This window comes from Carcharhinus amblyrhynchos, chromosome 23 (genome assembly GCF_965287045.1).
Source record: "Carcharhinus amblyrhynchos chromosome 23, sCarAmb.v2.hapA, whole genome shotgun sequence".
Taxonomy (NCBI): Eukaryota; Metazoa; Chordata; class Chondrichthyes; order Carcharhiniformes; family Carcharhinidae; genus Carcharhinus; species Carcharhinus amblyrhynchos.
Window position 1 is genome coordinate 40,979,549 of NC_137346.1, and position 22,662 is coordinate 41,002,210.

Genomic DNA, 22,662 nt, shown 5'->3' on the forward strand with positions numbered 1-22,662 from the left:
AATGTTTAATTCCCAGTCCCGAATTTGCTATAGCTGCGTGTCAGTCGTGCCTACCATACATGGTTCCACAAAAAGTATTTTGCCTTGGGTCCCCTGTTCTGGGCACTGCACTGTGGTCATTGCTTCACAAGCTATATTTATTTGTCACAACTTATCTCTCTACAGCCTTAATAAGGTCAGCCTCATCACTACATTCATGCCAAAGTATCTCCTTGATACTTGCAATCTGATTATTCTTCTTATGAAATAATAAGAATCAGTAATAATTTTCAAGAGACAATTGAATATATACATGAGAAGGAATTTCAGATCCATGATGGGCATTACTGTGGCACAGTGGTTAGCACTGCTGCCTCACACTGCTAGGAACCCAGGTTCAATTCCGGCCTTGGATCACTGCCTGTGTGGAGTTTGCACTTTCTCCCCTGCGTGGGTTTCCTCCAGGTGCTCCGGTTTCCACCCACAGTCCAAAGATGTGGTTAGCTTGACTGGCCATACTAAATAGACCCTAGCGTCAGGGGGATTAGCAAGGTAAATAGGGCCTGGGTGGGATATGGTCAGTATAAACTCAATGGGCTGAATAGCCCCTTTCTGTACTGTAGGGATTCTATGATTCTGCAATGGCTTTTAAACAAACTTTTAACACAAGTCTTATGTCATGAAAACAGCTAAGAGTTTAAAGTAGATTTAGACTCAGCTGCAAGTACAGCAGAAACCCATAATTAACAAGTATTTATATAGCTTCTTCAATCTAAGAACGTCCCTAGGTGTTTCACAGAACTGCGAAGAAAAATAAGCTTCACTAAAGATGGAGCTATGAGGAAGGGTGAACCAAATCAAGGAAGTGGTTTTTAAAGGAGCAAAATGAGATGTAAAAACAGGGGTTTGGGGAGAGTATTCCAGAGCACGAGTTGGACAGTTGTAGTCACCAATGATCAGGATGGGAGGAAGGGTGCAGGTTACACAAAAGGCTACAGTTAGAGAAACAGATTTCTGTGGCATTCTTTTATGACATTAAAGGTGTTATATAAATGTAAAATTTTGTTGCAGGGCTGGACGGTGAGCTTGGTCATAAAAGGATTTAAACACACTTGCAATTTTTCTTTTAATTGGAGGCAATGGACTTACGAGAGTCAACGTTGACCAATAAGAACAGGAGCATCGAGTCAGAGTTTGCTGCAGAATAACAGATGGACAGCATGGGAGGTTTGGATGAACTCAAGTTTATGGAGTAAAGGGTAAAAGGCCAGTGAGGAGAACATTGGCTGAATCTGGAAACAAAATAGCATGGATGACAATTTCAGGAGCAGAAAGATTGAAACTGAAGCGAGGCAGGTTATCTTAGGATGATTTTAGTCAGTGGTCTGTAATGAAGAAGACCTAGGTTTGAAAGTTCAGCTCGGGGTTGAATAGGAGGCCAAGGTTATAAACAATAATATTCATGTGGGACCAAGAGTGTGGGCTGGAATTGGTAGCAAGGCTAGGAACTTGTCCTGGGGAAAGAGAGAAAGGCAATGGCTTTACTCTAACTAAAGTTTAACTGGGAAACTGCAAGAACCACATAGAGAAACATAGTGAGAGAAAACTCAGGACTGGGAATTAAAAATTGCAGGGCATAATATGTTTTAAAAAGATAGAGGGGAAAGATGGAGGTGCAGTACAACATGAAAAGATAGAAGAAAAATACAAGAGCCATCAGCAGAACAGAATCCATGTGGACCGAACTATATAAGAAAGGATCAATCACAATATATAAACCACTGAAGAGTGAAGGAAAGTGGATAAAGAAATATACAAAAACATTAAGGAAATAAGCTAAAACAACAGAGTAACAACTATCATGAAGCTTCAATTACTCTGAAATGAATTTGATAGAAGGGCTGGATAAAGGGGTTCAGGGGATGTCTGTAGTTCCTACACGTGTTCAGGACTCCTTTCTAACCCAAGGATGGTCAACAGAGAAGGATTTGCCACTTGGTCAAATAATGGGTAATGAACCAGAGAAAAAGAAAGTAGTAAACATAAAGGAACATCTAGGCAGTAGCAACTATAATATAATACTGTTTAGGATAACAAGAAGGATGTAAGCATTGAGGCAACCAAATAGGTTACGGGGAGCTAATTTTGAAGAGCTGAGTATGGAAAGAATAATATTGACAAATAATGGAAAATATTTAAAATGATGTACAACATAGCCCAGGAAAACTATACCCAGCTTAAAAATATCTAAACATTAATAAGACACCATGGATGAATAAAGACAATGGGAGAATTGAGAACAAAGACATTAAGGACATGAATACCAGGAAAGAGCATAACAAGAGTAAATACAAAAACCAGGGCAGCAATGTGAAAAAACAGGAAGGCAAAGAGAAACTACTACATTAAATTATTAAATAGAACAAAGCATTAAAATATTCTACAGTCGGAAATCACATAGAAAGCCATAAGAATAGGGTCAGTAAGCAATGTTCAATGCGAAATCATAGGCAAAGAGAGCAAAATTAAAGACGTATTAAATAAAAACTCTGCTTACAATATTTACTGAGGAGACTGATATGGTCAACTTCCAAACAGCGGACGATTGGATTAGAAACGGTTAGAACCATATTTAAAATAGAAGAAAAATAGTAAATAAATTGATCAAACTCAACAGGGAACAAAGGCTGCAGCCAGGGGGATTGAACCTGCGTAATTTCAAAGAATCCACAGGAGAAACAGCAAAGAAATTATATTACATATTTTATCATTCACTAGAAAAGGGTAGAGTGCCAATGATCTAGTGGGTAGTTAACATTATACATGTATTTGAGGAAGATAGGCATGCCCAGAGATCTACAGGTTCGTCAGCAAAACATCAGCGGTTGGAAAAACAGAACGCCTATAAAAGGAGAAACCTGAAAAAAAAACTAGAAACCAAAAATAAAAATGAATTGTCAGCATTGATTTTAAAAGCAAGGTCTTTCTTGACCAATCTCACAATTCTTTGTAGCATTAAGAGGGAATAAGAGTAAAATGGTAGATGTAAATTATCTACATTTCGAACAGGGCTCCACATAAATGAATATCAAAGCACGTGGAGACAAGGGGAGAGTTTGACAGTAAAATTTTGGAGTACGTATAAATGACTTGGAAGAGGGAGTAAGTGGTGTGATCAGCAAATTTGCAGATGACACTAAGATGGCTGGATTGGTGGGCAGTGAGGAGCAGTGTCTGGCAATACAACAGGATATAGATAGGCTGGTATATTGGGCAGATATATGGCAAATGGAGTTTAATCCAGATAAATGTGAGGTGATGCATTTTGGCCGGAATAATGTAGGGGAGAGTTATATGATAAAGGGTAAGCCTATAAAGAGTATAGAAACACAGCGGGACCTGGGGGTTCAAGTGCACAAGTCTTTGAAGGTGGCAGTACAAGTGGAGAAGGTTGTGAAGAAAGCTTATGGTATGTTAGCCTTCACAGGAAGGGGTTTAGAGTATGAGAGCTGGAGTCTAATGTTGCAGTTGTACAGAACGTTGGTTAGGCCGCATTTGGAGTACTGCGTCCACTTCTGGTCGCCTTACTACCGGAAGGACGTGGAGACTCTGGAGAGAGTGCAGAGGAGGTTTACCAGGATGTTGCCTGGTATGGAAGGACTGGGTTATGAGGAAAGATTGAGCAAATTGGGGCTGTTTTCCCCTGAAAGACGGCGACTGAGGGGGGATCTAATAGAGGTATATAAGATTATGAAGGGTATAGATAGAGTAAACAGTGGTAAGCTATTTCCTATGTTAGAAACGCACAGTACGAGGGGCCACGGGCTTAGGGTGAGGGGGGAGAGGTATAACACGGATATTAGAGGGAGGTTTTTCACACAGAGGGTAGTGGGGGTATGGAATGCTCTGCCAAGCAAGGTGGTGGAGGCAGGTACGCTGGAGTTGTTTAAGAGTTACTTAGACAGGCACATGAGTGGGTTGGAGATGAGAGGATATAGGAAATTGTTTTAAATAAGGTTCATTAGCATTGGGACGTCCCTGGTAATGTATAAGGATGTGGAATGATACTAATGTTTTTCTCTTTTAATTCACAGGTTTTAAGTCGATCCGCCTTGTTGTCCGACGAGGGGCATACACGCGATGGGTCGTACAAGGGCTGCTCTTGGATGTTCGAGAGTAGCCTAGTACTTCACGTCGTTAGTGTGTGCTTGAACTGGACCAGATGCTGAGCAACACGACAGCTCAGTGACTATCACTGTTTGCTGAGCTGACACATGGATTTGGGCCGGTGTCTGTGGGAGTTTGCGCATTCTCCCCGTGCTTATGTGGGTTTTCTCCGGGTGCTCCGGTTTCCTCCCACACCCCAAAGATGTGCTATTAGGCTGATTGGAAGTAATAAGTTGTCCCTAAATTAGTTTTCCCTCAATGTGGAATGCCATAAGCATAGATAAGGGTCATGGGTGCAGGGGGGAACTGGTAATGTTAAAATGACAGCGCGGACTCGTTGGGCCGAAGGGCCTGTTTCCCGGGCTGTTTTTGTTCTTTTGTAAAACAGAAAGTGGAGAGATGAGAAAAAGGACAGCTATTTAGAATGGCAGCATGGTGGAAAACGGGGTCCAACAAGGATCAGTGTTAAGACCACCATGGCCAGTGATTTGTATTAATTATATGACCATTGAAATCAAAAATATAATTTCTAAATTTTGTGGAAGAACCAAATTGAGGGGACGGTGGCACAGTAGTTAGCATTGCTGCTGCACAGCTCAAGGGAACCAGGTTCAATTCCGGCCTTGGGTTACTGTTTGTCTGGAGTTTGCACGTTCTTCCCACGTTTGCGTGGATTTATTCCAGGTGCTCCGGTTTCTTCCCACAGTTCCAAAATGTGTAGGGAAATGCCATGATAAATGTGCAGGGTTACAGGGATCAGGGCCAGGGTAAGAAACTCTCTCAGGGAGCCAATGCAGACTCGGTGGGCTGAATGGCTTCCTTCGCACAGTAGGGATTTTACAAGACAACATTAATAAATTTGCAGAATGAACATTTAATTGGCAAATGAATTTCAACAAATACAAATGAAAGATATTACATCTTGGTAATAAAAATAAAGTTCCATATTACTTGGAAAATAAGAATCTAAATGGGTTGTGAGGCAATGGGATCTGGGAGTACAATACACACAAATTACCAAAAGCCAATTAATAAAGCCATAAAAAAGCAAGACGAGCAGAAAGGTTTATTTTTAGACAGGCAGAATTATTGGAGAGAGGAGTTATGCAAAACTGCATTAACCCTTTAGTATACTGCATTTTGAACTACTAAGTCCAGTTCTCATCACCATTTTATAAAATAGACAGGAAGAGAGTGTGCAAATAAAGATTTATCAGTAAGTTACCAGAAATTCAAGGTTTTGCTCATCAGGGAAGCATGGACAGACTGGGTCTTTTTTCTCCTGAATTAGAAAACTGGCAGAGTATTACTGAAATGAATCAGGGCTGAAATAATCAGTAGAAATAATGCTGTATGCCAGTGAGCACTTCATGAGGTTTTAGTGTGCAAAGTCTCCCATCCCCTACACAGATGCAACATGAGACTACATGGTAAAATATGACAGTAAACAATAGAGTCATAGAGGTTTACAGCACGGAAACAGGCCCTTCAGCCCAACTTGTCCATGCCGCCTTTTTTTTTAAACCCCTAAGCTAGTCCCAATTGGCCGCATTTGGCCCATGCCCCTCTATACCCATTTTACTCATGTAACTATCTAAATGCTTTTTAAAAGAAAAATCGTACCTGCCTCTACCACTATCTCTGGCAGCTTGTTCCAGATACTCACCGCACTCTATGAAAAATAACTCCTCCGGACGCTTTTGCATCTCTTCCCTCTCACCTTAAACTTACGCCATCTAGTTTTAGACTCCCCTACCTTTGGGAAGAGATACGGACTATCTAGCTGATCTGTGCCCCTCATTATTTTATAGACCTCCGTAAGATCACCCCTCAACCTCCTACACTCAAGAGAAAAAAGTCCCAGTCTATCCAGCCTCTCCTCATAACTCAACCCATCAAGTCACGGTAGCATCCTAGTCAATCTTTTCTGCACTCTTTCTAGTTTAATAATATCCTTTCTATCATAGGGTGACCAGAATTGTACACAGGATTCCAAGTGTGGCTTTACCAATGTCCTGTACAACTTCAACAAGATGTTCCAGCTCCTGTATTCAATGTTCTGACCCATGAAACCAAGCATGCCAAATGCTTTCTTCACCACTGTCCACCTGTGACTCACTTTCAAGGAGTTACGAACATGTACCCCTAGATCTCTTTGTTCTGTAACTCTCCCCAACACCCTACCATTAACTGAGTATGCAGAGTTAGCACACACATGGGAGAAATCCAAACCCAAATTTCCAGGGTAGCAGTACAAGCTCACTTCTATCAGGTCCTGATACATAAACTCTTCTAACAACTTGTGACATGTGCCCTGTCATTGTTCACTGGAGGCTGAGTAAACAGAATGAGGAATTTTTATAAGCATGCAGTAGAAAGGTATTGCATGCATTAAGTAAAAGCAGGATTGATGTCCTATTCACAAGTTAAAGTGAATAATGTACCATTGAAAATACTGCAACAGACTTCTTTGTTCAAAGAAGGATCACTTATAAGCTTCAGTTCTGTGTTGACTCAATTTCTTTCACCGTTTTCTAATTACGGTTGACTGAATTGTGGCAACGTAGTCCTTAAATTTCAGAACTTACTACACAGCCTTTTTTTAAGGAAGCCTTTTTGATCCCCCCAAAAGTCTGGCATTTCCATTTTCTATGCTGTCTTGAAGGCACATTAGATTTCAGGCACCTCCACTTGTTTGATTTTAATGTGCAAGACTTACGGTCATGCCAGCAAGCTTATCTACCACATCAAGCATCACAACGTCCACAGTGACATGACCAGTAGATGTCTTGGAACAGTATTAGCAGCAAGAACCAGCCATGTTCTTTTCGATGCCAGCTAACTCTGTACAGTTATCTTAATGTAGATTAGCTGTTTAATTGCATTCATGTGTTGGTCAATAATTGGGAATTCACCTGTGATCTTAGTTGTAGGAGCAGAATAAAACTCTGGCCATTTGCTTTGAAGGTGCATGTTTGTAATTTACTTTTTACGATTATAAGTGTATAAATATCAATCTCCAATTCTATTTTCATCATCTGGATATTGAAAATAGAACAATGAAATTAACCCTATGACGACTACATTCAAGATCAGGGGTTCCAAAACCATGGTTTGCAACCCCAAATGGAGTCATGGAGACAACATTTGGGCTTGTTTCCCTTTTCCTGAGGCAACAATAATTAAGTGTAGATAAGAGACCACGGCCAAACAGCCCTGGACTAATGCTATCAAACAGCAATGAGGAGAACGGAGAGACCAGGGTGCCCTCTTACCTCAGAAAGCCCTTCCAGCCGAGGTGGCATCAGGTGACAGGCAGAATGGCAAAGCAGGCGGGCAGCCCTGATAGTAAAGTATGACATAAAGGCAGTGGTGAGAAAGGATCTGGCCTCAGAAGATTTTTTTAAGATTTACAAGATGTGGGTACTGCTGGCTAGATTAGCACTTATTGCCTATCCCTAATTGTCGTTGAGGTGGTGATGTCGAGCTGCCGTTGAACTCTGTCGGCCACGTGGTCAGGTACACCCACAGTGCTGTGATCCAGCAAAAGTTAATGAATGGCGATATATTTACAAGTCAGGATGGTGAGTGACTTGGAGGGGAACTTGCAGGTGGTGGCGTTCCCATTTATCTGCTCTCCTGGTCCTTCTGGGTTGGAGCAGTTGTGGGTTTGAAAATTGTTGTCAAAGGACAACTTTCCAAAGAAAAAAATCTTAAGGCCAGATCCTTTCTCAGTAATACCTTGACAGCAATCTTTACGACAAGAGCCATTCCTTCTCCTGCCATGAAGCAGATAGGTATGGGTGAAGATTAGAAATAGCATGAATCAGAAAACATTGGTGGAAAGAGTTCATAAGCTCTTTAAGAGTATTTATACCATTTGATAGACCACTGGACAAAAAAATATTGAAACCTGTAACAAGGGCAATGTAATGATTATGACTTGAAAGTTGATATAGACTGGGATAATCAAATTGGTAAAAGTGGTCTAGATGATGAATTTGTACAGCGGTGTGACAGATCGTTTCTTAGAGCAATACATTGTAGAATCAACTAGGATAAAGCTATCCTTCTTCCTGAAATGAAACACGGTTAATGAGTAATGTCACAGTAATAGATTAACTGGGAAGTAATGATCTCAGTACTGCTGAATTCCATGTTAAGTTTGAAACCGTCACAATGATATACCTGTGTGTGAATAAAATTAATTTGTAATTTTATCGACTGATCAAACATATTGAAAAGGCACCGATTTAAGATGGCTGTCACAAGTCACACGACATCTCAGATTATAAATTGACCAGTTTCTGAAAGATCCAGTGTGAATTACAGTTCAGGCATGTCACACCATCCTTTAATGGAATTTCGTACTTGCTACTGTCAAGGCTTAGTTCAAAAAGATTTACTGAAACTTTGTTGGATGTCACACTTTCTCTTCTACAAAGGTTACTCCTCAATGGAGATAGGGTGTAGACCAGGACAATAGCAATATGGAAAGGTGGCTTTCCTCTCTTGGGATAGATAGTGAATCATTCAGAAGCTATTTGGTGGGATGTTATATATCATGGGACATTAGCCAGACAAATATCTTTTAAATCATTATGGGGAGGGAGGACATGTGACTGGAATAAACATTTTTGAAGTCAATTACAGCATGCAAGCTGAACAGTAGTTTGTAAAAATCCGTCAGTAGGAAAATAATGGTTTCTCCCTTCCCTTCTCCCTCAAGTCAAGACCCTATCCTCATTCTAGTCTAAAATCCAGAAGAGAGAATTTTTCATCAAAAGAATGTCAGCTGCAAAAACTGTCAACTTCAGAAAAAGATGAATAACGTTTTGAAAATAAATAGCCTCTGGCTTCCGCTCCCAGAACTCCGACTGCAGTGGAGAAAAATCTGCTTCAGCCACAGACACCAACAAATTACTCAGAGTGTAAACTCCTTTTCCTTTTTGCATTGAATTTTGAACTACATACTGTATAGTTAGCAAATCTGTGTGCGTGCATGCTGCAAAAGTAAGACACAGGTTTACCTTTTCAAACATATTCATATTTTTACCCGGTGGGCTTTTGAACTCAATAAAAACTAATCCCCCTTTCTTTTAAACTCAACAAAGCCTGCCAGATTAGTTTTTTTGCAACCAACATGGCTAAGCACAGAAATGCCTTCAGCCACACTAAATTCAAAACAAACCATCTTTAGTCAGGCCTAGAATGGTAGGATTAGGGAGTCATTTTTACCCATAATAAGTGACATATGCCAATCACAAAACAAGCATCTTAAACTTAAAGTTTTGCTAAGTTTATTTATTAGCATCACAAGTAGGATTACATTAACACTGCAATGAAGTTAGTGTGAAAATCCCCCAGTCACCACACTCCAGCACCTCTTCGGGTATACTGAGAGACAACTTAGTACGGCCGATGTACGTAACCAGTAAGTCTTTCCGACTGTTCAGAGCATCCAGAGGAAACCCACGCAAACATGGGGAGAACATACAGACTCCGCACAGACATTCATCCAAGCCAGGAATCAAACCCGGATCCCTGGCACTGTGAGGCAAGAGTGCTAACCACTCTGCCAACATGCCGCCCAATTATATAGGTATGATGAGAGAACTGGTGAAGGTTAATTGGATGAAAAGATTATAAGTTATAGCAATAAATGTTTCCCACTGCTCATTTAAAGAAATGATTCAAAATGTTCAACAAAAATACATTCCACTGAAAAACAAAAACTCAGCAAAAAAGATCCACCTATGACTGAAGAGGTGAGGATAGTATTAAAGGAAGAGGCTTACAATTTTGCAAATATCAGTAGAAAGTCTGAGGATTCAAAGTGTTTATAGAAATCAAAGGGCCACTGAACAGCTGAGGAAAACAGGGAAAAAAATTGAAGAAGAGTAAATCTTTCAGAAATATAAAAATTATTGTAAGAGCACTGATAAGTATACAAGTAGCTGAAGTAAACATTAGAAGCAGAGACAGGAGATATGAACATGAAGAATGAGGAAATGGCAAAGGCATTGAATAAATATTTTATGTCTCCAACTGTGGAGACGCAGACAAATTGCCTAACAGGAATCGATCACCTAGAGACTAAAAAGTGAGGAAATTCATACCAAAGAGCATTGGAGACATTTAAAAGGCTAAAATTAGACAAATCCCTGGGCTCTGATGGCCTATGCACTGGTTCCAAAAGAGAGAGCTGCAAGTGGTAGCAAATACGCTAAATATGATTTTCAAAATTCCTTAGAATGAGGAATGGTCCCATCAGATTGAAAGTTGGCAAATGTTACACCACTTTTCAAGAGGAAGGAGAGGGGAAAGAAAAGTTAGCCTGACATCAGTGTTATGGATCTGCCCAGCAATAGGTTAAAAACCTGCCAAGTGAGAAAAGCAGCTAGCATTCAAAGGGGATGATGGGATACGACCTTTCCCTTTCCCAGTAACGAAATTAGCAGAATCAGATGAAAATAGCTATCATCAGGAAGCAACTTACCAAGATGACTAAGAGATCAGTGGAGGAGCCAAGGTAGTGCAAAGACAATTTAAGAATATTTGCTGGACCAGGGAAAGATGTTTCCCAGACTTGTGTGGTAACTATAAGCTGGATTTGATTTATTTAGCTTGGATGTTTTCTGGGAACGGGGAATTCTTAAGGATCACAAGATGTATGTATTTTGGAACAAGGGGCAATTTCTATATAAATTGTGTTTAGTCGTTCATATATTTAATTGTTTTAAGAGTGTTATAGTCCTAGTCATGTGTATTTCTTTAGTTTAATAAGTAGTCTTTAGTAATTGTTACATAACAATTGGGTTGGTTGCTCTCATGGGGAGTTTCATGCAACTTCTCACACCATTCCAAACTAAAACTATACACAAACCAGCATTTCAAGTTGAGACATCATGGCTTGTGCCATCAGTCACTGGGAAGATGCTAGAATCTATTATTAAAGCCAGAACAAAATGCTTACAAAATCATATAATAATTAGAACAAGTGAACATGGTTTAACTGAAGGGAAAGTCGATTCAACAAATTGATTGGTGTTTCCTGAGGATTTAAGTAATATGGTAGATAATGGGTTAAGTGTAGTATACCTAGATTTCCAAAAGATAAAAGGTGAATAAAACCAGGGCTGATGGAATTGTGGGTTATACATTAGCATGGAAAAAGAGTTGGTTAACTGACAGAAGGCAGAAAATGGACATAAATGAGACACTTGCAAGCGGTAGAGGAGTGCCGCAAGGATTGGTACTGGAGTCTCAGCTATTTACAATCTACAATAATGACATAATGAGACAGACAGCAAGGTATCCAAGTTTGATGATACAAAGCTAAGTAGAAAAGTACGTTGTCGGCAGGACACAAAGGCTACAAAGAGCTAAGGACGAGTGCATGAGTAACATTGTGCACGAACAGCTGAAGTAAACATCGGTACCTTGGAAGCAGAGGCAGGAAAAATTATCAAGGAGAATGAAATGGCAAAAGTTTGAATCAATATTTTGCAAGTGCATCACAAAATAGATGGTAATCTAGGGGCAAAAAACAGAGGAAATTAAGAAATTCATACCAGAGAAATGTATTGGTAAGTAGACGACTGTGTACAGCTTTGATTCTCCTTACTTGGGAAAGGATATATTGGCACTACAGGGGGTGCAGAGGAGAGTCACTCGGTCGATTCCAGAGTTGAGAGGGTTGGCTTATGAGAAGAGACTGAGTTGACTGTAACTACACTCATTGAAATTTAGAAGAATGATGGCGGAAATCTCATAAAAACGTATAAAATTATAAGGGAATAGATAAGATAGAAGCAGGGTGGTTGTTTCCATTGGTGGGTAAAACTCGAACTAGTAGACATAGCCTCAAAATAAGGGGCAGCAGATTTAGGACTGAGTTGAGGAGGAACTTCTTCACCCAAAGAGTTGTGATCTGTGATACTCCCTACCCAGTGAAGCAGTTGAGGCTACCTGGTTGATGGCAAACATAGACAGATTTTTGAACAATAAAGGAATTAAGGGTTATGGTGAGCAGGGAGGTAATTGGAGCTGAGTCCACGAAAAGATCAGCCATGATCTTACTCAAGGGGCCAACTCCTGCTCCAGTTCTTAAGTTTTTATGTTCTAGATAGAGAATAACGTAGAAGTATGAAGTTCTTCATGTGGATTCTAAGAATACGTAAGTGGGATATGTTTTAAATGACATGAAACTTGGAAGCGTTGATGTACAAAAGAACTTGGGTGTGTTAATACAAGAAATGCAGGAAGTTAGCATGTAGGTGCAACAAGCAATTGGGGAGGCATTTCAATCCAAGGTCTATGCTGGCCCTCTGCAGGAAGAGTTCATTTAGTGCCAATCCTGTCTTATTCCCGAGCCCTGTATATTTTTCCTTCTCAGCTAATGATTCAATTCTCTTCTGAATGTCTCAAATGAACCTGCCTCCACCACACCCTCACACAGTGCATTCCAGCTCTGAGCCACTTGCTGCATAAAATTATTTTCCTCATGTCACTATTGTTTCTCTTGTTAATTATCTCAAATCTGTGCCCTTTCGTTCTCTATCTTTCCACCAATGGGAACAGTTTTTGCTATGAATACCTCCATCAAATTTCTTCTTCACCAAGGACAGCAGCTGGCAGAGCCAAAGGAGAAGACAGTCAAATAGCTTGTCAAAGTGATAGATTTAAACAGAATCTTAGAAGAGAGGGGCAAAAATAATGCAGAATGGAATTGCAGCCTCTGGGGCTGAGGCAGCTAAAGGCACAGGTGCCAATAGTGTGGTGAAATTATGTGGACAATGCACAAAAAAAAATCAGATTTGGAGCAAGGTTAAGGCAGAAGGAGGTTACAGAGATGGGGAAGGGTTAGGCCCGGGAGGCCCTCTGAACCATAGAAACCCTACAGTGCAGAAAGAGACCATTCGGCCCATTGAGTCTGCACCAACCACAATCCCACCCAGGCCTATCCCCACATCCCTACATTTTTACCTGCTAATCCCTTGAACCTACGCATCCCAGGACACTAAGGGGCAATTGAGCTTGGCCAATCCACCTAACCCACACATCTTTGGACATAAGAATGTGAACTTTCGAACTGAAGGGCAGATCAGGAGCCAATACATCAGCGAGCAAAGGAACAGTGAATCAAAAGGGGAGTTAGCTTCTGCAGTTTTGCAGAGCATGCCTTGCTTGTTAGTGAGTTATTTTTAATAAAGCCATCAGTTAAGCAAATAGTGGCACTCGTGATTTCTAACTCTGTTCCTATCCAACCCTACTTCACAACTGCGCAACTCAATGCTACACTGGAGACGAAAACATGAATTAGTTGAGGAAACAATTACAGTTTGTGAATTGGGATTAACAATCACAACAGCATTGAACTCTGATGATTATCAGCACACACTGTATACCAGGTAAACAAGGTGATATGATCTCTTCATTCACCCTAGAACATCAGACAGAACTCCTCAGTTGGTAACTACAAAGGCAAGGCTGCTCATTTTTACCCAGATGCATATTACCTTTTGATTCAGAGCTGCATGCCCTCATTAAACAAACCTTGTTACCATGTTACAGGCAGCAAAGCTTGTCAGGACGCTCAAAAGTCTAAACAGCATTTGAAGGGCTAATATTTGTTCTGTAGGAGTTACAATGATGGTTTGATTCCTGGATATATTTTCTACTGTTATTAATCATCTGCTGAATCAGTTTGCTTCTCTGATTCATGCTTTTCACAACCACACGATGATTGGAATGGATGGAAATTAATTAGCATATCCAACAAGCCTGGACTTGCAGAATCTTTGTACAAAGGCACTGCACTCTCCACATTTCAAACCTCACCAGTGCACAAGGAACATTCCAGACAAAAATCTGTGTTTGGGGATTAATTACTCTTCTGAATGTATGAATGACAATAGCACTATATAAACCTGGAACAGCTGGTTTTACATCTTAAAGGAGCTCAAGGCAAGAAGTGATTATAGGTGAGTTGAAGGGACGGATCAGGTTAGCTACTGCTATTATTGAAACTCTCGTTACTCCTGTCTTGAAACTATTTTAAATGAGGAACAACACTGTCACAGACACTGTTGCCAAATCAATCAGTTCACATTTAGACCCATAATCTTTCCAAATAACTTGCACTATTCAACCACAGAATTTTTATGGTGCAGGAGGCTGCCATTTAGAAACATAGAACAGTACAGGCCCTCTGACCCTCGATGTTGTGCCAAGCTATGTCCGAACCCAAGATCAAGCTAGCCCACTCCCTATCATTCTGATGTGCTCCATGTGCCTATCCAATAACTGCCTAAAAGTTCCTAAAGTGTCCGACTCCACTATCACAGCAGGCAGTGTATTCCACACCTCAACCACTCTGAGTAAACAGCCTGCCTTAGAACATAAGAAATAGGAGCAGGAGTAGGCCATCTAGCCCTTCAAGCCTGCCCCGCCATTCAATAAGATCATGGCTGATCTGTCGTGGCTCAGTTCCACCTTCCCGCCCTCTCCCCATAACCCTTAATCCCCTCTCTTATCAAAAACCCATCAACCCGCGTCTTAAATATATTTAGCGAGGCAGCCTCCACCACTTCAACGGGCAGAGAATTCCAGAGATTGAGTGAAGAAGTTCCTCCTCAACTCCGTTCTAAACCGCTCCCCCTTTATCTTGAGGCTGTGCCCCCTAGTCCTACTGTCTTTTTTGAGCGGGAAGAGTCTCTCCACCTCTATCCTATCCATCCCATTCATCATCTTATACGTCTCAATGAGATCTCCCCTCAATCTTCTAAACTCTAACGAGTACAAGCCTAGTTTATTCAGCCTCTCCTCATAGCTCAACCCCCTCAACTCCGGTATCAGCCTAGTAAACCTCCTCTGCACTCCCTCCAAGGCCAAAATATCTTTGCGCATGTGCGGCGCCCAAAACTGCACACAGTACTCCAGCTGCGGCCTCACCAATGCCCTATACAGCTGCAGCAAGACCTCCCTACTTTTATATTCAATCCCCCTCGCTATGAAGGCCTGCATCCCATTCGCCTTCCTGACCACCTGCTGCACCTGCAAGCTGGGTTTTTGCGACTCATGCACAAGGACCCCGAGGTCCCTCTGCACCACCGCCTGCTGCAGTTTTTCGCCCCGTAAGTAATAGTCCTTCCTACCATTATTCCTACCAAAGTGGACCACCTCACACTTGCCAACATTAAATTCCATTTGCCATTTCCTGGCCCATTCGCCCAGCCTATCTAGACATCCCTCCTATATCTCCAACTATGAACCTTAAAGTTATGCCCCCTAGTAACAGCTACATCCACCCAAGGGAACAGTCTCTGCACATCCACTCTATCTTATCTCCCTCATCATCTTATAAACTTCTATTAAGTCGCCTCTCATCCTCCTCCGCTCCAAAGAGAAAAGCCTCAGCTCCCTCAACCTTTCCTCATAAGATCTACCCTCTAAACCAGGCAGCATCCTGGTAAATGTCCTCTGCACTCTCTCCAATGCTTCCACATCCTTCTTATAGTGAGGTGACCAGAACTGCACACAGTATTCCAAATGTGGTCGCACCAACGTCTGGTATAGTTGCAGCATAACCAGACGGCTCTTAAACTCAAACCCACTGTTAATAAACTCTAACACACTATAAGCCTTCTTCGCAGCTCTATCCACTTGAGTGGCAACCTTCAGAGATCTGTGGATATGAATCCCAAGATCTCTCTGTTCCTCCACATTCCTCAGAACCCTGCTGTTGACCCTGTAATCCGCATTCAAGTTTATCCTACCAAAATAAATTACCTCACACTTTGTCAGGGTTAAACTCCATCTGCCAATTTTCAGCCCAGCTCTGCATCCTATCAATGTCTTTTTGCAGTCTACAAGAGCCCTTCGCCTCGTCCACTACTCCACCAATCTTGGTGTCATCAGCAAATTTACAAACTCATCCTTCAGCCCCCTCTTCCAAGTCATTGATAAAAATCACAAATAGCAGAGGACCAGCAGTAATCCCTATGGTACACCACCGGTAATTGGCCTCCAGTCCGAAAATTCTTCCTCCACCATCACTCTCTGTCTTCTGTGAGACAGTCAGTTACTTATCCAATCGGCCAAATTTCCTTCTTTCCCACTCTTCCTTACTTTCTTCATGAGCTTACCATAGGGAACTTTATCAAACATCTTACTGAAATCCATGTATGCAGCATCACCCACTCTCCTTCATCGACACACTTAGTTACCTCCTCAAAGAATTCAATCAAATTTCTAAGGCAAGACTTACACTTCACGAATCTGTGCTGACTATCCCAGATTAAGCTGCATCTTTCCACATGGTCATAAATCCTATTTCTCAGGACCCTCTCCATTAACCTAGTGACCACCGAAGACTAACTGGCCTATGGTTACCAGGGTCATTCCTATTTCCTTTCTTGAAGAGAGGAACAACATTCACCACTCTCCAGTCCTCTGGCACAATCCCCGTGGACAGTGAGGACCCAAAGATCAAAGCAAAAGGCTCCACAATCTCACTTCTTGCCTCCCAAAGTATCCTAGGATGTATCCCACCTGGCCCAGGGGACTTACTGACCCTCAGGTTTTTCAAAGTTGCTAATACTTCTTCCCTCAGAACATCTACCTCCTCCATCGTATCAGCCTGTATCACACTCTCATTTGGCCCATTGCGGTGCAGGAGGCGGCCATTTGGCCCATTACGAAGGAGAAGGGGGCTGAGTGGTCACGTTATTGCTACTTAAGGGGTCAGAGGTTGGGAGAGCTGGAGTTCTCCCTGGAGTGTGGGCAGAGTTACAGCATGTAAGAGCTGCTTAGAATGCTTCATAAAGTGTTATTGTTATAATTATGTCTGCATCGGCTCTCCAAGCAAGTATCTTAACAGAGATATTCTCCTGCCTTTCCCTCATACCCCTGCAAATCGTTTCTATTGAAATAATTGTCTAATACCCTCTTGAATACCTCGATTGAACCTGCCTCTGCCACACTACTAGGCAGTGCATTCCAGACCCAAAACCACTCACTGAGTGAAAAACTTTTCTCTCACATCATATTTGCTTCTTTTGCAAATCACATCAAATCTCTTCTTGATCCTGTTACAAGTGGGAACAGTTTATTCCTAGCTATTCTGTCCAGTCCGCTGATGATTTTGAACATCTTTATCACTTTTTTGTTAAAACAAGGAATTAGGTCCCAAACGCACCCCAACTGGAACAGGAATCAAACTCTGTGTTACTGGCACAATACGGCTCACACTGACTTCTCACCAACTGATCCAACCAGCTCAGGTGGACTGAAGCGATACGTCGCAATTCTAAAGGATGGCCATGACTATTTCAAACATTTGTGAGCACTTTTCAAGATAATCTAACGGAAGACCAAGAAGAGTTGAAGGCCCCGGCACAGGCATACTGCTGTATTGAAAAGGCCAGATTACATAATGTCAGAATCAGAGGGCATGAGGGGGGGATACAGAGCTGAAGAAAGCTGCAAAGGTTAGGGTGAGGAAAGACTATTAAATCATTTTTAGACGAGGATTTTAAATTTGATATCTTGGGGATACGAAACCAATGGAAGTCAGCTAAAACAGAGGGTGATGAGCTCAGGTCTTTGTGCAAGACAGAAAATCAGGCAGCATGGTTTTGTACAAATTGCATTTTGTGGGAGGGCTGAACTCATGATACTGGAGAAAACTCTGTGGATAAAGGTTTCCATTGATAATGGGGCTAAGGCAGGGACAATGGCAGAAAATACTGCAGTGATGGAAGCAAGCAGTTTTGACACCAAACTGGAGATGGCCCAGTTCAACAGACCACAGAGGTCATGAGCATTTTAATTAATCCAAGTGAGATTGTACGGAGAGGGATGGCGTCAATGCAAAAAATGCAAAGATTTGGAAGCAATGGCTTTGATTTTCCTGAGGCTCAACTGTTAAGAAACTCTGACCCATCTGATATAAGTATTGAGCAGCTGTGGTCACAGGATTGAGGAAGATGACAAAGCAGGAGACCCTGGGCATCAACAGTGGACACCTGAATGCATTTCCTATCTCAACAATATCAGCAAGGAGTAGCATACAGTTGGGGATTGCATTTTGGCAAACACCAGAGTTGACTGGCACGATGACGTGAGCTCAAAGGTAGTCCACTATTGAAGACACCATGGCTGCCCAGGCTGTGGAGATGTGGAGCCATGCAAGCATGTCCCCATTCAGATAGACCACAGAGAAATAATGGGTCGACGAGTAAGGTAACAATTTTGAACATCGCAGGGGTCTTGCTGATCAAAGAGGAATAAACTGGCACTGACTTACTCAATAAGGTAATTGGAATGATTAAACACATTCTAACAAAAGCAATCGAGTATTTTTGGTGTAGCCAGGATCTATAAATAACCTCCAGTGCAGAGCTGGTATTGACACAACTGAATGGTTTCCTCCAAATCGATTTGAAATAAATTTACTTGCATGAAAAATTCAGGCAAGCTTTTCTTTTCCATTTTGGGACACATCTTGCAGTTTTAAAACTTAACCCCTTTCTCTTCCTACCACAGAGACAGTAGCAATGTGCTTCCTTATTGTTTTGGAACAGGCGAGGAACAGGCACTGACCTGGGCGATGTTAGCCTGAGAGGCCAGACGGATCATGATGTCTAGTTTCTCCAGTTTCACATAGATTGGATCATTGTATTTCACAAAGAACACCTTTATCTCCTGCTTCAGAATTTCAGGCCTGAAAATTAACAAATACATCTTTTGTTACAAAATTACCCTTTTTCGTCATCCCATGGATGCACTGGCACTGTCACCTTACTATCATCACTGATCATGGATTTTCCTCACTTCATCTGCACACTGACTTTGTATATTAGCATTAAGAAACTTGAGGAAATAACCTGAGTCCTTACTATCCTGAATGATTAATTTGATTTATTGTAACGCTGTGTATTATCACTCTCAAATTTACCAGTTGCTCATAATTCCCCAATCACCAAATTCCAATTTTGAGTCAGCGGTACTTTGTATGAGATACTGCTGATAAAAGGACTCAGCTGAAGGAAAGCATGGATGAACCACCAGGGTACTTCCTGTTTAACTCTCAGATGCCTGTTACAGGCATAGGTTGACAATATATTATTTGTTCTTGGGATGTGACCTTGACTGATAAAGCCAGCATTTATTACCCACCCCGAATTTCCTTCAAGGTGGTGATGGTGAAATGCCTACTTGAACTGTTGCAGTCCCATGTGTTGTAGGTACATCCAGAATGCCACTAGGGAGGGAGTTCCAGGATTTTGACCCAGTGACAGTGAAGAATTGGCAATATAGTTCCAAGTCACAATGGTGAGTCACTTGAGGGGAACGTGTAGGTGGTGGTACTCCCATGCATCAGCTGTCTTTCTCATGGATGATAGAGAAAACAGCTTTGAAAGATGCTGTCAAAGGAACCTCGGCAAGTTGCTGCAGTCCGTCTTGTAGATGGCATAGTGCTGCCACTCTGCGTCAGTGGTGGAGAGAATGAGTGTTTAAGGTGGGAAATGCAGTGCCAATCAAGCAGTCTGCTGTGTCTTGGACAGTGTTGAGCTTCTTCAAATGTTATTGGAGCTGCTCTCATCCAGCAAATATTCCATCACATTCCGACTCTCGTCTTGCAGATGGCGGGCTGGCTTTGGGGAGTCAGCTGGCGAGTTACGCACCAGGGACCTGAGCTGCTCTTGTAGCACAGTACTTAGATATCTGGTCCAGATAGTTTCTGGTCAATGGTAATTGCTATGACGTTAATGATTGTAGAAACCTGTTCAAAGCTAGTCATGGCTCATTTAGGTCAGAAGGTTGCAATTGACTCCCATCTCAGAGGCTTATGCATGGAATATCAGTTGACACTGTGGTACAGTAGTGAGGGAGTGCTACATTATCGGAGATACTATCTTTCAACTAAGACATTAACCTGAAACCCTCATCTGCCTTCTTGGGAGTAGACCAACTGATACCAATGCACTATTTTAAATGGGATCAGGGGAATTCTCTCTGTTATCCAATAAATACAAACTGCAAAAAAGAATAACATTTTAAAAAATTCTGCTCGTATCCTTCAAATTCTTAATGAGGCATAGGTGTTAATTATTTTTAAATATGAAAACTGTTTGTTCGTTATTCCCAAGGGTCCATGTTATCAGGGTCACGCACAATTACTGTTGTAAATGATTAAGGAAAAATTAAAGAGAAGTTAAGTGTAGAATATACTGATACTTCTGGCATTAGATGGTTTAAATAAATCAGACACCGTAACTGTTTCTGCAAGATGGTCTATTTATAATTGCCTGCCAGCTCAGTGTGTTCTGAGCATTCAATTCAGTTCCCAGACTAAGAATGGCCAAAGCACGCACAGAATAAAAATTACAGACAAAAAGCAATCTTAGAAGCCTAGTAGTAGAAATGTGCAACAGGATCGAAGAGGGAAGAATAGTCATGCTTCAGTTGGAACCATTCAGAGCTATCACTGGGTGAAGCCCTAAAAAAGGTCCACATGCAATTTTCTTTCAAATGACAGCATCTTTGAAAAGATGTGCTTTGTTGTGCATATTTCACACGGTTGAGCAATTTACTGTTTGTTAGAGAGTGAGGGGTGTAGAAAGTGGAGAACTGATGTGGAAGCCTCTTGGCCTGTGTCAAAGCAGCAAGAGAACAGTAGCTCTGATCTGGAGGCTGGCCATCAGTAGCTAATCGTTCAGTGCATATGCTCTGTGTCGGTGAACATACCAACCAGAAAGGATTTAGACTTAATCCCCAACCTATGCTGACTCAGCTCATCTCTGCCAGGATAGCTTTAGGGATGAGACAGCCAGTCCTGACTGTCTGAGCAGGAGTGCTGAGAGTACCCAAAGTACTGGTGTTTTATTTATTTATTTATTCTGTTTTTTTTTCACGGGTTTTTCTTTTTTTAAAAAAAGGGAAGCAGAAGTCAGCTGCAGGAGATTCTGGGAGGTTGAGTTTTTTTTTCTAGAGGCTGTGCAGGCCAGTGGTGAGCAGGAGGTTTAAAGAGCAGGCCACTCTATACAGCAGACAGCGCTGAGAGCGGGCGCAGAGTGAGCTGGGAGCAGAGTGAGAGCTAAAGGGCTTTGGCTCATCGGGCTTAGGCAAAAAGGGCGAGGCAGGGCAAGTTTAATTCTTAATTACTTTTCGTCCCCTTCAAAAAAAAGAGAAACTATGAGTGTGAGGTGTGCTGGGTGTGTTGAGCTGCGGTTCCTAAGGGACTGTGTTAGAGAACTGGAATTGCAGCTCTCGGATCTTCGTCTGGTTAGGGAAAACGAGGAGGTGATAGACAGGAGCTACCGACAGGTGGTCACACCGAGGCCACGGGAGGCAGACAAGTGGGTAATGGTCAGGAAAGCGAAAGCTCGGGTGATAGACAGCACATCAGTGGATGTGCCCCTTCACAATAAGTACTCTGAGAACTGCTGGAGGGGACAGCTCACCTGGGAAAACCAGCAGTGGCCGTGTCTCTGGAGCAGACTCCGGCCCTGTAACTCAGAGGGCTAAGGAAAGGAGGAGGAAGGCAGTATTAATCGGGGATTCTACAGTGAGGGGATCGGACAGGCGATTTTGCGGAGGCAGACGGAAGTCTCGGATGGTGGTTTGCCTCCCTGGTGCCAGTATCTGGGATGTCTCTGGTTGCGTCCTAGAAATCCTGAGGTGGGAGGGAGAGGAGCCAGAGGTAGTGGTACATATTGGTACCGTTGACATGGGTAGGAAGAGGGAAAGGGTTATAAAAAGCGAATATAGACAGTTAGGTAGACTGTTGAGAAGGAGAAACTCAAAGGTAGTAATCTCGGGATTGCTGCCTGTGTCATGGGAAAGTGACAGCAGGAATGGAATGAGGTGGAGGATGAATGCGTGGCTGAGGGACTGGAGCAGAGGGCAGGGATTCATGTTCTTGGATCATTGGGACCTCTTCTGGGGCAGATGTCACCTCATTACAGGAGGCATGTGGAAGCTATTGAAAGGGTGCAGAGGAGATTTACAAGGATGTTGCCTGGATTGGGTGACATGCCTTATGAGGATAGATTGAGAGAGCTTGGTCTTTTCTCCTTAGAGAGACGAAGGATGAGAAGTGACCTGATAGAAGTGTATAAGATATTGACAGGTATAGATCAGGTGGATTCTCAGGGCTGAAATGGTTGCTGCGAGAGGACACAGGTTTAAGGTGCTGAGGAGTAGGTACAGAGAAGATATCAGGGGTAAATTTTTCCACTCAGAGGATAGTGGGTGAGTGGAATCGGCTGCCGTCGGTGGTGGTGGAGGCAAATTCGATAAGGTCTTAAGAGACTTCTGGATGAGTACATGGGACTTAATAGAATTGAGGGTTATAGGTAAGCCTAGTAGGTAGGGGTATCATCGGTGCAACTTGTGGGCCGAACGGCCTGTTTGTGCTCTAGTTTTTCAATCCGAGCTAACAGCAGGAAAAAGAGATTTTGTATCCTGATGTTGGGGAAATTTGGAGATCAGTATGTGTTGCCAAAT

The 22,662-nt window shown here is 42.1% G+C and overlaps 1 protein-coding gene across 2 annotated transcripts in view; it reads right to left on the minus strand.

Annotated features, from left to right (window-relative positions):
* The window catches only part of ap2b1 (adaptor related protein complex 2 subunit beta 1), a 272,901-nt gene that overhangs the window by 205,290 nt on the left and 44,949 nt on the right, over window positions 1-22,662 (minus strand). For both annotated transcript variants that reach the window (XM_080210859.1, XM_080210856.1), the window contains exon 8: window positions 18,754-18,874. In XM_080210859.1, coding sequence (XP_080066985.1) covers window positions 18,754-18,874 — 121 coding nt within the window. The remainder of the gene's footprint in view (window positions 1-18,753; window positions 18,875-22,662) is intronic.